At 45.8% G+C, this 18,279-nt stretch overlaps 2 protein-coding genes across 3 annotated transcripts in view; one reads left to right on the top strand and one right to left on the bottom strand.

The window, feature by feature from the left end:
• Positions 1-5,307, bottom strand: part of LOC128087086 (NACHT, LRR and PYD domains-containing protein 3-like) — a 26,193-nt gene extending 20,886 nt beyond the window's left edge. For both annotated transcript variants that reach the window (XM_052696356.1, XM_052696354.1), the window contains exon 1: positions 5,192-5,307. The gene's annotated coding sequence lies outside the window, so the exon portion shown is untranslated. The remainder of the gene's footprint in view (positions 1-5,191) is intronic.
• Positions 5,032-14,504, top strand: GATD1 (glutamine amidotransferase class 1 domain containing 1). The gene is given in 9 exon segments (XM_052696411.1): positions 5,032-5,104; positions 5,107-5,223; positions 5,488-5,564; positions 8,243-8,348; positions 8,795-8,902; positions 11,622-11,716; positions 12,328-12,421; positions 13,043-13,154; positions 13,590-14,504. Coding segments are annotated over 9 exon segments (771 nt in total). The 5' UTR covers positions 5,032-5,046; the 3' UTR covers positions 13,594-14,504.
• The last annotated feature ends 3,775 nt before the right edge of the window (positions 14,505-18,279 follow it).

Consider the following 18,279-nt stretch of genomic DNA (forward strand, 5'->3'; position numbering starts at 1 on the left):
TAAGGTTAACGCCAGCCTTAGCTGTCAAAAACAAGATAGAGAGTGCTTAATCTAAGTCCATCCTACCCAATGCAGCTGTCCAGAAGATAGCTGCCATTCAGCTAGACTATGATAGCTTGAATTTAGCAGCCCAGATGATGATGCAAGGTGCTGCTGAGGGGACAGCAATTTATCTGAGTCACTGGCTTAGGAGCATGCCACACGTGCCATTCAGCTCTGTTCTAACATAATTTTTTAGCCTTTTATTGCTTCTTGCATTATTTAGCTAGATCACACTACCTCGATTGGCCCTGAAGAGTTAAACCTGCTGAGTAAAGGATTCTTCATGATGACGACTTTCTTCCTTTTAGTTCATCACTCCAGCCATGCGACCTACTTTCCTTTTAAAAGCCTGGATTCTTAGGTTGGTCACACCAGGTTTTCATGGCTCCATTGGTTTCTAGAAATTTGGTTCATTGCTTGTTCTTTACTGCTGCTTCACTTACTTTACTGTATTCCCAGGCAACTCTGCAGATGTGACCTCTCCACAGAGAGGCAGAAGCCCTGCCCCAGTGCAGAGGCAGATTTTGGGCAGCCTCACCTAACAGATACAGCCAAAGTTCAGCCTCTCTGCACCTAGAGGGAGTGCAGAGACTGTGTGGTGCAGTGGGAAATACCAAGTATTCATTTATCCTGGTTGCTAAAGCTGTGGGGTTTGAAATGCAAGATGCTTGCCTGCCACAGGAGCTCAGTAGAGAAGAAAACCGTGTCTGGAAGGTCACATTCTTGTCCTTACTCAGAGAAATGCTGTATGGCTGCAAGCTCTTCCTGGGACTGGAGACCCAAGAGCTGCCTGCCAGTTGGATGTGAGGGTATTCAGGCTATTGGAGAGATGCTAATGCAGCGTATGCAAACACTACACCTGGCTGAAGCTAGGAATGCTCTGGTACTCTACATATTGGACCACCAGAAATACAGGCAGAGAGCTGGCTCTCAGCTGAAGTCAAGGTTCTGGCCTTGCAGAGTCAGACCATATGTAGGTAATGCACTGCAGCCCTCATCCTCTACAAGCTGCAGGACAGAGGACACAGAAGACTGCAGGAATGTTTCTTTTTGACTGGGCTGCTCGAGTTTTATGAAGTTACACGAGATGGCTGGACCTGGAAAATTCACGTCATTCAACAAAACCATACTAAAAAGCTAGCACTCAGTGCATGCAGAAAAGATCACAGTAATTGGTTTTCAAATGCATGAGTTTGGCTCTACCCTGCACTCATTCTGCTGGCTGCTTTGTGAAGACTTGATCTCTTCCAACCAAAATGATTCCAAGTGTTTGTTCTGTTTGGACACTGACAAGCAGTGTGTAGGGAGACACATTCTCTGCTCCTGGAGGCTGTGCTCTTCGGATTAAATAGATCTTTTTTGCTGAAAAATATAACTTGGATTAAATAGGACTTAGACCAGCAGCATTTGGCTATGTTACTCTTGCTCTCATTATTTTTTTCCAGTTGTTACCAGCTTGAAATTCCCAGGCTACTCCATTCTAGTTTTTAATTTCTCATAATGCAAATCTGCAGTGCAGGATCCCAAGAATAAAGTTATTGTTTCCTTCTGTCCATGCTTGATGATGCTCCAGTACCAAAACTCCCAGCAGGAAGAGAGGACTCTTTAATCAACCCCGCAACAGTAAAGACCTGCATTGTATCCCTGGTTTTGCCTCATCAGCTTCAAGCAGTCAAGTTTCTGGGACAATGTGATAAGAACAAGGTGCCATACAGTTTGTTCCAAAAACAGCAACAACAAATGAATCATTTGGCTTTATCCAGTTTTGAGCAGCCCTTCTTCAGCCTGATGCCTTTTTCTGAGTCACTGGTTATAACCCTTTCAGTCCAAATCTTTAAAAGGTGTAACCTCAATTCTCCAGTACAAACCAGCTTCCTTCTAGTAGTAGGTGCAGGTTGCTTATAAACATGTAGAGAAACTAAAATTCTAGAAAGGGAACTCGAAGGTCCGATTACAGGGGATTTCTTTTCTTCTTTTCAGTTCGCTTTTATTCTGTTACTTTGCAGGGACTGACTCAAAGCCCCTGGAAGTCAGATGGGAAGCTGAACCACTAGCAGCAGGGAAATGCCTGCTGTGACATCCGTGGGTTTTGCATCAGCCCCTGGATGCATTTTCCAGTTGATAATAATTTTCAGAGTGACATTTTGTCACTCTGCAGACCTGCTTGCCACTTACACATATTTACTTGTGTTCAACATACAGGTTTGGGTTGGTTTTTATTTTTATTTTTTTAATTTCAGAAACAGTATGCTGCTAGATACATTTCCTGGAGGGAAATGGACACCTACCTACACACAAAGCTATAGAGCTAATTTATACCTTGTTGAATTTATAACCTTGTCTATGCTTCTATGGACACTTTGTATGGGCTGCAGCTCAAATCCTAAAATAGTCAAGAATTTTTCCTTTCCCATATAGTATTCTATTTACTTTGACTTAAAAAAAAAAAAAAAAAGCGTATAAATGCAATAATGCAGGTAGACTAGAAATACTAGATTGAAAATTAAAGTAGTTTAGCTTGTCCCGTTGTGACTGACAGTGTTGTACGACACCCAACGCTGTATCCTAACATTTACCAGGCTTTCTACATAGCTGAATCTAGTATTAGCTTTGAAAACCCATTGTATGAGTGGTGGGTGGATGGGCTGGAAATGTGTACTCTCTACACACTGTATGTTACTCACATTAGAAGCTGTATGGCCACTCCATATGCTGTGAAACTGTAAATGATTCCCAATACACCTGTAACTCTTACAAAGATTGTGAGAAATAAACAATATATAGAGATATATATACAGATATAGATATATTGTATAATTCCTCCTGTGAGCATCTTTGTGTATGCGGGTACGCGAGTGAAAATACCTCCCTTCCTCTCACTCCTCAGCCACGGTCATGTTTTCTGAAGGCTAGGATCAGAGATCCCAGTAAGAACCATAGCAAAATGAAATCCCTGCCCAGAATAAACTCCAGCCTACCTGAGGAAAACAGGCCAAGGAAGATTATTGTTAATATTATTCCCAGATAGGGGATGAACTGTAGAATAGCTGAATGACTTATCCAGAGCCATCCAGGCAACACCTTCTGATCCCAGAGATCCCCGTTCTGCAGGCTGGTTTGTCTGAATCGGAATCCTGTCTCTGAGGAACTGGGATGGGCAGATGCCTGCTCTTCCAGCTAGTGAGCGTGAAGCTTAATGTTCCTTGAGCCAGTGGGGAAGGGGTGAGCATCTGGAAGGGTGGAAACCTCTCCTGCCCTCCCTGGGCTGCTCAAAAGCACTGATGCAGGGGGAAATGCATCTTCCTTCCAGAGAGAGGCCCTTGTAGCAGAAATGGGTGTGCAGACATGATATCATCCTTCCTGTCTTTCCTTTACCTTTATCCTTCCTTATTAAAAAAAAATTTAAATGAATGTAAAGCAAGGCTATGTTTGCAACTATCCTAAGCTACAAATTGCTCTTCCCCTCTCTTTTCATTTCTAGCCATCATTCAGCCCAAAAGGACATGATACAAAATCACTGCACTCCTGAGAAATGCTGTGGTTATGTTGTACCACACCAGATTCAAAGAGGAAGCACTCAGCCAACTCAACACAACTGCAACATCCAGGCTTTACTAAAGCAAACTGAGAGAAGTAGCAAATATTTTTTATCATCCTTGTGATTCTACAGCAGTGCTAGCTGCTTGCTAACCTCCCACATTCAGCAGAGTGCTCACTGCAAGAGAAATGAACAGAAGAGCTTTTACAAAACCTCTCTGCATGTGCAAAGCAGAGACACTGGCACTGGAAGATCGAGAGTTGAGGTCACCCTATAATTTAATTTCTAAGGAATTGGGGCTCTCATATGCTTCTTTTTTTTTTTTCTTTCTGTATGTTCTCACCTTAAATCACTGCCAGGTGCACTCATGCTTTATATTTTTGGGCAGTCTAGGGAGGATAGGAAGAGCTGGTGGAGCAGAACTTGAGACAATGGTTTGCTTTCTGCTCTCGCACTTACAAAATAAATTAAAATGGATTCACAGGTAAGGAAGAAGGACTACAAATCCAAAGCTCAGTACCACAAGGACTAAAGCTGCTGGAGGAGCACCACGTTCCCTGCAAGGTGGATACAGAGAATAAGGCAGTTTGTTTGGGTTTTAATCATTTTCTGGGAGCTCAGATTGAACAGACAGGAGTGTCCAGGCGCCTCCATGTGTAACACGGTTGTGGGTTTGGAACACTTCTTGAGAAAAAACGAGGTTGGTGGACAGACAGCATGAAGTATGAGCTGCCTTTCCTATAGGAAACCAGGCTGGAAATCAGGTCCCTTCCAAAAATCGCACAGAAGTAGCAGCAGAATTGTCTTCTTTTCATTTTATAACCTATCATTTTGTGAGTTTCTTCGTAACACACTCACAACCATCAAGACGCAGACCAATGAAATTAACAGGGATGGAAAACGCAAATCCAGGGTTCACAGAAACCACACCACCACGTAACCAAGAGCAGCAATGCCTGCAATAAATGTTATCCTTGAGGAACGTTACTAAAAGCCCAGGCTGAACACAGAGAAGACAAATCAGAAGACATGTGAAGGACGGGATGGGAAGGACACTTTCTGGGAGGTTTGGATGAGTTTATTAATCTCACGACATGGGGCGTCACTGAGAGGCTCTGGTTCAGATGAAGAGGGATTTGGGGAGAAAGGTGGAAACCCAACACCTCAGCCACTGGACTGGGCGCTGAATATTAGGCGATACATTGACATTACACTGTTTTTTCGTTCGCAACATGCTATCGCTGGCATAGGGAGGTCGGTGCAAGCACTCAGCGTTTCAGCCCAACAAATTTGAAGAGGGCGGGATATAAAACCGGCATAAAAAGCCAAACATCAACATAAAATCCGATGAGGAAAGACAGAGCCTACGGAAGGGAACCTGAGCACGGCGGCCACTACACATCACGGCGCATGCGGATGGGCTAGCGCCGACGGCTTTAAAGCAAGGCAGCGCAGAGCAACCCATCATGGCGGCTGCCCTCAGTTTTCCCGCCCAAGGGTCGTGGCGGGCGGCTCTCCGCCTGCCCGAGTGCGCATGCGCGGCTGCATGAGGCTCCGGCTCCGCGCACCACCGCCCGTCCCTGCCATGTCGGAGCGGCTCGGCAAACCCACCTGCCTCCTCGTTGCCAGCGCTGCCGCCGCGGGTGAGCCGCTCTGGGGGCAGCCCCGGGTCGCCCAACGCTCTCCTGCTTCCCTCCCGGCCCGGCTGCGCGAGTTGCTCCGGCCCCTTTTCCTGTCAGACCGGCTCCTCCCCTCCGCGGTGCGCGGCCCTATGGTGTTCGTGTGGTCCCGCTTCCCGCGCGCGGCCTTGAATTAACATTCTGACGATCTCCTGAGCTTTTAAATGACCTGGGGTAGGTAAAATCCCGGCTGGCGGTACAATGCGGCTGTTGGGCTCTGTTTTCCAGGGGTGTCAGCCCAGTCCTTCCTGCAGTGTTTCACGCTGAGCAGCTCTGCCTTCAACCTGCAAGTTGCCACTCCTGGGGTGAGTAAGAACTGGAATTGTTGTGATTTCAGGCTAAATCCCTGGTTTGTGTGAGCTTACTGTCTGCATGCGCCCTGGGAGAGCTGCGGGTGCAATTTGGGCAGTATGGTGTTGCCCATCAGGTTGTATCAGCATGCACGCTGCCAGTATGGCTTGCAAGGGATGAGGTAAAGAGAGGCAGGGCCCAAGGAGCCTGCCACTCTGTTATATGAGGTGCGGGGAAGGTCCTGCTGAGATGGACCAGTTGTAAAACTGGATACTGTGTAAGGTAGAGGAGCAGGAGAGGCACCTGATGCCTGTCTGCTGCTTGGTGGCAGCAGGGAGGGGGCCAGAGGCTGGCACTGTTCCCTCTCTGCTGCTGCAGCAGAGTCTGGTAGAGTTAGAGCAGTGGGCAGTGGCTTTCTTAGGGTGATTGACTGGTGGGGACCCATGGGTGCCACTGTCTGGACAGGTGCTAGCAAGCTCCTCTCTTCCCCAGCAGCTGTTTCCTGCATGAGCTGGGTGCTTGCACTGCTCCTCAGGTGGCTCTTGTTCAGATATCTCCCTGCAGAGCAGGGGCAGCCATAGAATCATTGGCCTGCTATGTGCAGGGTTGCCAATCACCAGACCAGGCTGCACAGAGCCACATCCAGCCTGGCCTTGAATGCTTCCAGGGATGGGGCATCCACAGCCTCCTTGGGCAACCTGTTCCAATTTGTAAATGTCTGTGTCTCATTGCTTCAGGCCAGCTCTTCACTTGAAGCATTCAAGCAGTTGTAGATAATCTCTCTTGAAGCATGGGTGGTAGTAGAAAAGTAACTAAAAAAAAATGCAAAGGAGAAGAGTTAGTTGTTCTCGGTTTGAGACTGAGAGACAGCAAGACACAGGAACAAAGATGAACAGACAACCATATTTAATAACCATGTTTGTCTCTAGCAATAAGTCTATCAGTCAGATTAATCCTACAGTTTAGGCTGACTAAAACAAGATGTGTTGGAAATAGTTAAAATAAATAGACTCATCGTATCCTGATTTACTTTTCTTTCTATTCCTTGAGTTCAAACTTGGATAGAAGCCAAACTTATTTTATCCATATTTATACTACTCAGCAATGCCACCTCTAAAATACCTTGAAACAGCCAGAGAAAGAAGTGAAGATCAGAACATCTGCTGTCATTCTCATCTCCTCTATTACTGCTTATTTTATTGGAACCTTCATCCCTTCTGCCAGAATATGGTGGGTGTTGGTTTGTGAATTGAGCAACTGATGTACCTTTCTATGAGCTTCTTTCTCTAGCAGAAATCAGTTTCCCAAGCAATATTAACAAAAGCAAATAGCAATATTTTCTCAGTTTGTCACCATGTTTTGCAGATTCTCCTTGACTTCAGTAGCACAGTTCTGCAAGGAAATATCTGTGTATGCGAGTGCTCAGCAGTCTCCTGAAGACTGCTTTGTAGGTCCAACCAAAAAAAGACACTACATCCATTTTGCTGATGGCATAAACAGGAGATGTTTATGCTTCCTGTGCTTTTACTTGAAAACAACAGGACGTGAGCTAACAAAATCAGCTACATGCTTTGTGCCTTTTAAATCATACCCTTCTCTATAGGATCATGCGCTTAATCTGTAAAGGCAAAGTTTGATGTAGAGATGCTGTCTAGATGCAAGATTTGAGTGTATCCTAAGTTTGAAGGTATCACTAAATTGGAGGAGCTGTTGACTGTCTCAAGGGTAGAAAAGCCTTGCAGAGGGATCTTTGACAAATGTGAGGGCTGGGCAGTAACTGAGCGTGTCAGGTTAAGAGCAGGTGCCAAATTCTGCACCTGAGCTGCAGCAATCCAGGAGATACATAGAGTCCTGGGGACAAGAGGCAGGAGAGCAGCCCCATAGAAAGGGATCTGGAGGTTCTTGCTGATGGCAACCTGAAGCTGAGTCAGCAGTGTTCCCTGGCAGCCCAAGGGGCCAAACCATACCCTGAGGAGATGCATCAGGCCCAGCACTGCCAGCTAGGCAAGGGAAGAGATTATCCTGCTCTTTGTTGGTGTGGTTTCACCTTGAACCCTGTGTGACATAGACAGTGGTATGGAGTGTACTTTCAGCACTTTGCTGATGGCACTGAGCTAGCTGTGTGGTGCAACTGATATAATGAAAGGAAGCAGTGCCATCCAGAGGGATGCATCCTGGGCTGCATCAACAGAGGGGTGGCCAGCAGGGCAAGAGAGTTGATTGTCCCCCTCTGCTTTGCCCTTGTTAGGCCCCATCTGGATTTCTGTGTGCAGACCTGGGGCCCCCAGCACAAGGGAAATGTGGAGTTGTAGCAGATCCAGAAGAGGCTATGAGCGTGCTCAGAGGGCTGGAGCACCTCTCCAATGAGGAAAGTTTGAGGGAGAGCTGAGCTTCAGTCTGGAGAAGGGAAGGCTCTAGGGAGACCTTATTGCAGCACAGGTAAGTAGTGATAGGACAAGGGGGAAGATTTTAAAGTAAAAGGGGAGATTTTGTAAAGTAAAAGATTAGATGTGGAGAAGAAATTCTTTGCTCAGAGTATGGTGAGGCACTGGCACAGACAGGCTGCCAGAAGAAGCTGGAGGTGCCTATTCCTGAAGCGTCTCGAAATCTCCCATGCCTGTCCTTCAGGAAATGTAGTAGAAACCTGTGTGTGCTGATGCTAACTGTAGCTTACAAACCTTTTTTCCACTAGGGCAAGTCAATTGATTTTGTGGATGTGAATGAGAGCAACATGCGCTGGATACAGGACTTCCGTATGAAGCCATATGCAAACCCTGCCAAGCTGGAGTCAATTGATGGTAAGGTCTTTGCTGTTGGCTTATGTGTCACTTCCATTTATCAGGGAAACAGATTCTTCTTCGTGTTGTGCTTTTAGAGAAGAAGGGTACAGAAAAGGCATGAAAGCTTTTGTTTTAAGAGGAAGCCATAGCAACCACGTTTATCTTCCTTCTTACTACTATGTCATATTTTAGCAAAATGCTTATTAAGAAAATTAATATCTGAAGTAGCAGACAGAGATTTTAAGGTTTGTCTATGTAGGAAACATCTCATTAAAAATGTGTCCTAGGACAAAGAACTCCTACCTCCTCTTCTATTCCACATAGATCATTCAGTTTCCTTAGTTCTTTCAGTCTATGAAGCTTTTGAACAACTTACACACTGTTGTCTGAAGTTTGTTGAATCTGAAATGAATTTATGGTCAGGTGGTTTTTTAGTTAAGTTACTTTTTGTTCCTCTATACTAGGTGCTAGATACCATGCACTGCTGATTCCAAACTGCCCAGGGGCTACGACTGACCTTGCAAACAGTGGGTACCTGGCAAAGATATTGCAGCACTTCTGCACAGAGAACAGTAAGTGAACATCATCTCATGGGGAAGTCCTAATTCCCTGGCATATACTGGAAATGTAATACAGCACAGAAGAAGCAGTCTAGGGGTTTCTAGAATGTGTGGAGTATAATTTCATGATGCAGTTGATAAGAGAGCATACCAGGTAGGTGCCTCATAGATGTGATGTTCATAAACAGAGAAGGACTGGTGGGAGATGCAGAGGTTAGGAACTGTCTTGAGCAGTGCAACCATGAGATGTTAGATTTTCTTGGTGAAGTCAGGAGGGGAAACTCATCAAAACTGCTGCCTTGGACTTCTGGAGGGGCAGACTTTGAATTGTTCAGGACTCTGGGGGGGGAGAGAGGGGAGTCTCTTGGGATTCAGTCCTGAAAGTTAAAAGGGGTCCAGGAAGGTTGGTCACACTTCACAAAGGAAGTGTTAAAGGCACAGGAGCAGGATATCCCCTGTGCCACAAGATGAGCTGGTGGGGAAGAAGGCTGATGTGAATGGAAAGGGAACTGAAGCTCCAGGAGCAGAAGTCTGACCTCCTGTGGAAGAAGGGATGGGCAACCTGGGGAGAGTACAAAGAAGTTGTTAGGATATGCAGGGAGAAAATTAGAAAGGCAGAAGCCCAGTTTGAACTCAACAAGGTCACTGTAATAAAAGGCAACAAAAACTTAAATGAATATATTAGCAATAAGAGGAGGGCTAACGAGAATCTCCATCCTTTGGTAGGTGCAGCAGGGAACGTGACTGCTGAAGATAAGGAAAATGCTGGGGTTCTCAGTGCTTTCTTTACATCTGTCTTTAAAAGTCAGATCAGTTATTCTCAGGGTGCTCTACCCTCTGACCTGGAAGTGTGGGATGGGCAGCAGAATAATTGTTTCCACCTGAATCATGGGGAGGTTTAAAGACCTACTGTCCCACCTGGACTGCTGCAAGTTCATGGATTGAGATGGGATCCACCAGAGGGTGCCGAGGGAGCTGGTGAAGTTGATTGCTAAGCTGCTTTCCACCATCTATCAGCATTCCTGGAGAGGTCTTGGGGGTTTGAATGCTTGCCAACATGACTCCCATCTACAGGAAGGCTTGTATGGAGGATCTAGGAAACTACAGGCCTGTCTGCCTGACCTCAGTGCCAGGAGAGGTTATGAGCAGATCATCTTGAATGAGATCCCACAGCATGTGTGGGACAGCCAGGAGATCAGGCCCAGTCAGCATGAGTATAGGAAAGGCAGGTCCTGCTTGACCAACACGGTCTTCTATGAGTGGGTGACCTGCCTTGTTGATGTGGGCTACCTAGAATTTGGCAAAGCCTTTGACTCTGTCTGCCACAGTGTTCTCCTGGAAAAGCTGGCAGCCCATGGTTTGGACAGGTGCACTCTTTGCTGGGTAAAGAACTGACTGGATGACTGGGCCCGGAGGGCAGATGTTATGGAATGAAGTCCTACTGGCAACTGGGCATGAGTGGTGTTCACCAGGGGTCAGTACAGGGACCCATTCTGTTTAATGTTTATTGATGATCTGAATGAGGGAATTGAGGTGTGCTGTCAATAAGTTCATAGATGACTTGAAACTGGGAGGAAATATTAATCTTGAGAGGAGGAAGGCCCTTCAGAGGGATCTGGACAGGCTGGATTGCTGGGCTGAGGATGATGGGATGAAGTTCAAGTGCCAGGTCCTGCACTTTGGTCACAACAGTTGCAGGCAATGCTATAGGTGTGGGGCAGAGTGGCTGGAAGAAACTGACCAACACCCCCAGGTCTGTGTTTGGCTGAACATGAGTCAGCAGTGTGTCCAGGTAGCCAAGAAGACCAGTGACATCTTGGCTTGTGTCAAAAATAGTGCAGCCAGCAGGAGCAGGGGGATGATGGTATTTCCTGTACTCAGCTCTGATAAGGCCACATCTTGACCACTGTATTCATTGTTGGGCCCCTCACTACAAGAAAGACATTGAGGTGCTGGAGAGAAGGGCAGCAAGGCTGGTGAGGGGTCTGGAGCACAAGTGTTATGGGGAGTGGCTGAGGGAGCTGGGATTGTTTCTTCTGGAGAAGAAGAGGGTCAGGGAATAGCTTACTATCCTCCTGAAAGGAGGCTGTGTGGAAGCTGGGGGTCTGCCTTTTCTCCCTGGTAACCATAAATAGATGAGAGGGGATGACCTCAGGTTGCACCAGGGAGGTTCAGGTTGGCTGCTTGGAAAAAAATTCTTCTCCAAAAGAGTGGTCGGGAATTAGAATGGGCTGCCCAGGAAGATGGTTCAAGAAATGTGTAGATGTGGAACTAAAGAACATGGTTTAGTGGATGACATTGGGGTGGGTGGATGGTTGGACTAGATGATCTTGGAGGTCTTTTCCAACCTTAATGATTTTATGATAATTAGATACTTTGCTAAACGAGATAGTCTTGCATGAATACTAAGTAGTAGGACTGTTACCTGAAGAATGCTTACGTGGTAGTTCTGGAGTGTTGCAGCATTCAGAATTGTAAAGAGGTGGCTTTAACTCTGGGGAGTATCTTCACTTAAATAGTATCTTCATTGTGCAAATCAATGATTTTGTGCAAATATTTTTTGTGAGGAGGTTCTCAGATACAGAAATGCTTTTCTCCTGGTTGATAGGATTCAAGGTTCAAAGCCAAATATGGGATATACCAGACTAGTCATTAAAGCCCCAGCAGACTGGTATTTTTGGCAGTTTGAAGATGCTTACAATTTCTTAAATGTGCTTTGATCTTTCTCTAGAGCCTATCTGTGCTGTTGGACATGGTGTTGCAGCTTTGTGTTGTGCCACCAGTGAGGATAAAACCTGGGTATTTCAGGGATACAGCCTGACAGGGGTAGGTTGAGCTTTCATCTCGCTTCCTGGGATTTTTTTGTTATCCTTTTACAAGGATCTTTTCCTATCTGGGGCCCTGTGGCTTGAGATGGTGATGCCATCTTATGCTAGAACTTATTCTAGAACTTTCTACACACAAATCCATCAGCTTAGTGTGCTTAATTTACATTCAAGGAGCTGTTATTAGAAGGGGGCCCTACACCACTCGTGAGGGGATTGTTTCACTTTGCCTCACACACTGGGAGTGCTTTATTTCTCGTATACATTCAGGACATGAATGTATTAGTGTGTTAGTCCTTGGAAAGCTTCAGAACTGAGAGCGGGGAGAACTGTGGGTATGATATCTGTTAAAGATGCTGCTTACCTGTTCTAGTTGAATAAGAAGTGTTTGAATATCAAATGCATGGGGCAGATCTTCTTGTGGTGTCATTCTTTCCTTTGTTGCAGGAGGATTTTCAGTTTGCTACCTGAGGAAAGTCCATAGAAGCTGTAGTCGCTTAGTTTTCTGCTTTGTTTCACTGTCATGGTATTGGGAACAGAAAATACATATTACAGAGTTTTGCCCACCTTTTCTTTCTACAAAAGCAAGACAATTACTTTTTTCTTTTTCAGCCCTCTGTGTATGAACTAATAAGGCAGCCTAATTTTGCCAGTTTGCCCATTATTGTGGAAGACTTTGTGAAAGATTCTGGAGCTACGTTTAGCGGTATGTCACTCTTGTTGACCAGCACTTTGTTTTGTGGCCGTGTTGAAAATAAACATTTGCATGCCCATTTGACGCAGGAGAGTTTCCACTGCTGTGCAGATCTGCAGTCCATGCCTGCAGGAGAATGTCTGTGTGTAGGCAGTGTTCTGTAGCTGTTTCTTTGCTGCGTGGCAGGGAGTGTGTGCTCTGCTGGGAGAGGTTAAGTGCATGAGGATTTGGGGCTTTTTTTCAAGCAGAACGTGTTGCCTTGTTGAGAAATGGAGGCAGTATATTAAATGCTTTTGGTTACTCTCGTCAGTTATCCTCTAGCTCTGAATAAAACACGTGATGATCAATCTCATTTTTTCAGTATTAGTCATTTCATTGTTTATTATTAGCTAAATGTGGAAGCTTACCATTCAAGGGACCAGTCCTTCTGTCGTTTTAGAGAAGGGCTTTCTAGTGAAGCTGTTGCAGGACTGGGTGCTCACGATCATCCCTGTCTGTTGGGGCTACAGATTCACTGAGCAAATCTCCCTGGTCTCAGTAGTTACCTTCTGCATTAGTTTTATGAGGTGAAACACTGAAACTGAAGCAGTGTCCACTAATACACCTGTTGGTTTTTTTTTCTCCTATATGCAGCCAGCCAACCAGATTCTGTACACGTTGTGCTGGACAGGCACTTGGTGACAGGACAGAATGAAAATTCCACCCTTCCAGCTGTCCAGAATCTTCTCATTCTTTGCAACATCAGGTGAGGCAATATGAGAGGTGAGGACTAGGAACAGATAATGTCAAAGGATCTTTTGCTCCAGGAGTCTTGCCCCCAGATGTGTTCTTCCTTTTTTAGCTGCTGTAGTGCATATTGTCTGTGCTTGGATCTGTCTTTCAGACTGTTAAGTCTTTTGTTAAAAAGGCATTTGTGTAAAGTGAGTAGGGAAGTGCAGACTTAGTCATCAAGACTGGTGGAGTGAAGCAGTAGGCTTTTCTAAATAGTTCTGTTAAGCAAAATTTCTCTTGTATGGTTTTTATTTGTGCTTTCCCAAGTTAGCGTTTAGCTATATGTTAGGATTCTCGGAATTAACAGACTTAATTTCTTTGCTAATAGCTTGGCCGTTTGACCTGTCTCTTTCATCTTGTCAGATAGAGGATTGCGTTTAAATAACCACAAAAATCTTCTTTTGTTCAGGTGAATGTGTGTTAGAAGTCCTTTCCTGGATGTGGACTAACAGGTGATGTCATGTTTGGATGTGTTTCATTCAGCAGGAAATAAAGAAGAAGGTCTCTTTCAAATAGGATGGATGAAGAGCCAGCAGGCTAAGGACTCACTTGACTTTTAACTGGATAAAACGTGTTTAAATTTCTGTCCTGGACTATGAAGTGACTGTGATGTTGAAGTGGCAGTATTAGGTTCTCTGTATACAGAATGGAGGAATGTTGTGGATAAGAGAATTTGGAAGTGTATCATGCTTCAAAGCAATTATGAAACCACCTTGTTTGTTACTGCATCTTCACTGCTCTCCAGACCCTTACCTTACAGTGATAACTGGTGGTACCAGCAACTTACCTGTTTAAAACGAACAAAAAATCAGTGGCTATGAATGTTGTTCATTGAGGATGAAGACAGTGTTCTTGGCTGACATCATACCAATCATCATTTCTAGTTCAAACACAAGAATCTTCACACCGATGTGTCCTTTCAAAGGTGTTCTTAACCTTCCTTCCTTTTTCAGTTACTGTCTGAATTCAGAATGCATCTGTGACACTTCAGTATGCTTGGAACAGGATGGAAAATGCTGAGCTGTGTGCAATAAAGCAGGATCAGTTGTCTGAAGATGTTTCACTGTGGTGCTGCTGCTGGCATGACGTGCCCTTGTTTTCCTCTTGCATGTTGACATGAATGGTCTACAGTTTATCTTTAAATTGCCTTCTGTTTGGTTAGCTGCTGTGCTTTGTGGTGTTTGTGTCACCATTGTTGTTTCTCTCTGGCAAGTATGTTGCAATTGTCTTGCTGAAATCTTATGGACAAAAGAAAAAACGTAGTGGATAGCATGTATCAGTCTTGTGAAGAACTGTAAGATAAAATCTGACTTTCTGCGTATCAGATGGAACTGTATTGTTGTTGGGTTTTTTTTGTTTGTTTGTTTTTATCACTTTCACCTTTGGTTTAAATCCTCATTTCTGACAAGCTTGCGAAGAGATTTGTTAGTTTCTGTCACCATCAGGACATACTTTCCATCTGGATTTCTAGCAGAAATCTGCTGAAATGACGTAGAAGGCTTTTTGTGCTTGTGCTGCAGTAGCATTTGTAGTTAGGGTCATTTTGTTTTGGATGTTGTGTGGTTACAGCAAGGATGCTCTGTCCTTAAAAGCTTTGAATACAAAAGATGAGTCTTCCCACCCGAGGCCCCATTGACTTTCTGAGCTTCTATGTAGGGAACTTGGGCTGTACTTGGGTATTTCGCATCCTGGAGGAGATGAGTGGCTCCTGTGATGAAAGAGTTCTGGATCTAACCACTGACTGCAACTGCAAAGCAAAATCTTCTTTCTGAAAGTACCTGAGAGGCTACAAGCCTGTCATTTTTCAAACTTGGCTTCCATGCAACTTTGTCCAAATAAGTAGACCTTCTGTTTCCTGTCTGTGCATCCACTCACGAGGACCTGGCATTGTCACCGACCACACACAGCCTCTGGGACACCTGTGGTGCGACAGTGTGGTGGTATGGGGATGCACAAGCTCAGTTCCTTCAACCTTTCTGCTTAGGAGAGGTGCTCCAGCCCTCTGATCATCTTATCGGCCCTCATCTGCACCCACTCTGAGAAGTTGACTTGTTATTAGACAAGACCAATTCATTTTTTATTTCTTTATTATTTTCCATCCTGGCTGGCGTCACAGCCCCTTCCTGACCCCTGCCTGCCTGCCTTGGCTGGCTGGCTGGAGTCGTGGTTCATGCTTGCGTCGGCTGGACTCGTGGTTCATGCTTGCGTCGGCTGGACTCGTGGTCTCTGCCTGCCTGCCTTGGCTGGCTGGCTGGAGTTGGGGTCCCTGCTTGTGTCAGCTGGAGTTGTCGTCCCTGCCTGCCTGCCTTGGCTGGCTGGCTGGCTGGCTGGAGTCATGGTCTCTGCCTGCTTGCTTTGGCTGGCTGGCTGAAGTTGTGGTCCCTGCTTGTGTTGGCTGGAGTCGAGGCCCCCGCCTACCTACGATGGCTGGCTAGCTGGAGTCATGGTTCCTGCTTGCATTGGCTGGTGTTGAGGCCCCTGCCTACCTACCTTGGATGGCTGGCTGGAGTCATGGTCCCTGATTGCGTTGGCTTGAGTCAAGGCCCCCACCTACCTACCTTGGCTGGCTGGCTGGAGTCATGGTCCCCGATTGGGTCGGCTGGAATCGTGGCCCCTGCCTGCCTTTATTGGCTGGCTGCCTTGCATCACAGCTGGTGTTCTGTTGCCAGGTTTCCCATATTTAGGGCTTTTGTCAGGGAGGTGGCTCATGGCATCATAAAGCCTTGGCTATCTATGCCTTAGAATGTCCCTTGACATCTAAAACATGGCTGCCCTGGAGGACTGGGTGGCTTTGTCTTGACAGTTGCCCTATGTGTCACCACTGGGATTCTGCAGGGCTCCATTTTAAGGCCGTTTCTCTATCTTGTTTTTACTGTTGATTCCAATAAAGATCTGTTAGTTGTATCCATCAATTTGTGGATGATGCTAAGCTGGGAGGAGTTTGGACCTCCTTGAGGATAAAGAGGCCTTGCCTTGAGATCTGGACAAAATGAGGGTGTTCCCATCTGCACGAAGAAGGGCGAGCGCTGGGTTCTGCACCTGGGATGGGCTGCCCTGGCTCTGTGTGCAGACATCAGGGGGAAGTTCTGGAGCGCAGCCTGGCAAAAGGGATCTGGTTTGATGGCCAATGGAATCTGAGCCGGCAGTGCGCCTGGCAGTCAGAAGGCTCAACCGTTCCCTGGGCTGCGTCAGGCCCAGCACTGCCAGGCGAGGGCAGCGGCTGTCCCGCTCTGCTCTGCGCCGTGCGGCCTCGCCTCCAGCGCTGGGTGCAGCTTGGGCTGCCATTCCATGAGATGCTAGGAGAGAGTGTCCAAAGGAGGGCTCCAGAGCTGGAGAAGTTTACGTCACTGATCCTCCAGACGAACCTTCCCAGGAAGGCACACTCTGTATAGAGGTGTAGAGATGTATATTTTGTCAGACACACCGCAAGAATATCCTGCACGAGGGCAAACCAGACAACAAGTGATGGCCTGCCCGAGGAAGCGCCTGAAGAGACATGGGAAGGCCTGGCATCATCCCCCAGTGCTCTTTGTTCAACGAAGACATTAAAGAAAGTCGCCACATCAACAGGACAAGGACAGGACAAGGAGAGCACCGAGACGTCTTGGAAACAACAGGATGGCTGCTGACTGACACCAGGTAACAAATCACAAGTCAAATGTCAACCTTCTGATAAGGTTGTGCACCTGGAGTACCCAGCCAGTGGGGAAACAGGGCAGGGGGGAGGCAAGGAGGAGCAAACAGGGTCTAAAGGCTGTCACGGCGTGTCCATAGGCGCGCTGCTGCTTGCGGGACGCCGCCACTGCAATCGCGAATCAATTCTGCTTTATCAGAGATCCCGTCCTGACAAGATGACTTGGATATTTCCAAAGAGACCATTCCCCCTTGTCCTAGCACTGCGACCCTCATGATCAGCCATTCCCCTCCTCTTTCTACGCTCCCCTCAAGTACTGCAAGGCCCTGGAGCCTTCTCTTCTCCAAGCTAAACAAGCCCAGTTCCTTCAACCTTTCTGCTTAGGAGAGGTGCTCCAGCCCTCTGATCATCTTATCGGCCCTCATCTGCACCCACTCCAAGAAGTTGACTTGTTATTAGACAAGACCAATTCATTTTTTATTTCTTTATTTTATTATTTTCCATCCTGGCTGGCGTCACAGCCCCTTCCTGACCCCTGCCTGCCTGCCTTGGCGCAAAGCCTGAGCTGTTTGTAGTAGTGACAGTTATGTAGGAGGGCAATGTCTAATCTCTATTTCAAGATGAGTTTTGTATTCCTGGTGGAGGGGAGGCCTCTGCATGCATCTTGATTTTTAGCAGAGGGACTTGTTCTGTTAAGTCTCTGTATTTTCTAGTATAAAATTAGCTAAATCCATATAAAAAGATTAGACTGAAATGTTAAGTGCCCACAGTTCTTGAAGAGGGTGTGTGTGTGTGTGTGTGTGTGTGTGTGTGTGTCAGCAGCTGTAACCTTGCTATTTACTTAAGGAATGAATAATAAAAAGTGACCTATGGAATCCAGAGTTGAACATATGATTATCTTTTTTCTTTTAAATTAATTTGCTACAATTTCCAATTTCACGCTCAACATTTTCAAAAACTTTGTGCTCAACATGGTTACATTTTAGACAAGATACAAAATCACTGAAATTATTTTTTTTTTTTCCCAGTACCTAATACATAAATTCAAAGGCTGCAGCAAAAGCTGTGAGATAAAATGTTTTGTTTGACCCCAAATAAAAGGTATTTTTTGCTTTTTAATTTCACTCAGGCTGCTTATTGTAAGCCTCAAACTTGTCATCGTTTTAGCATGGTTATTTTTTCAGTTATGTGAACAAAGCAGAAATTATTTGCTTGCCCACTTATATTCTGTGCTTCTAAGCTAAGCTGCCTGGGCAGTCTGTTAAACAAAAAGTGCTTTTTTTCTGAAGGGGTAGCTTTTTTTTTTTTTTTTTTTTTCTACCACTTAATTCCCTGCTTGAGAACTACAGTGAAAATAAAAGCTTAAAATGTCGATTTAGATCCTTACTTAGCCCTGAGTGGTATCTTTTGTTGGAGACTCTATTACTCTAACGTGCTTTTCTCTTGCAGCAGTACTCAGTGACTC

Source organism: Tympanuchus pallidicinctus, unplaced genomic scaffold (assembly GCF_026119805.1).
Source record: "Tympanuchus pallidicinctus isolate F22 unplaced genomic scaffold, pur_lepc_1.0 scaffold3, whole genome shotgun sequence".
Classification (NCBI taxonomy): domain Eukaryota; kingdom Metazoa; phylum Chordata; class Aves; order Galliformes; family Phasianidae; genus Tympanuchus; species Tympanuchus pallidicinctus.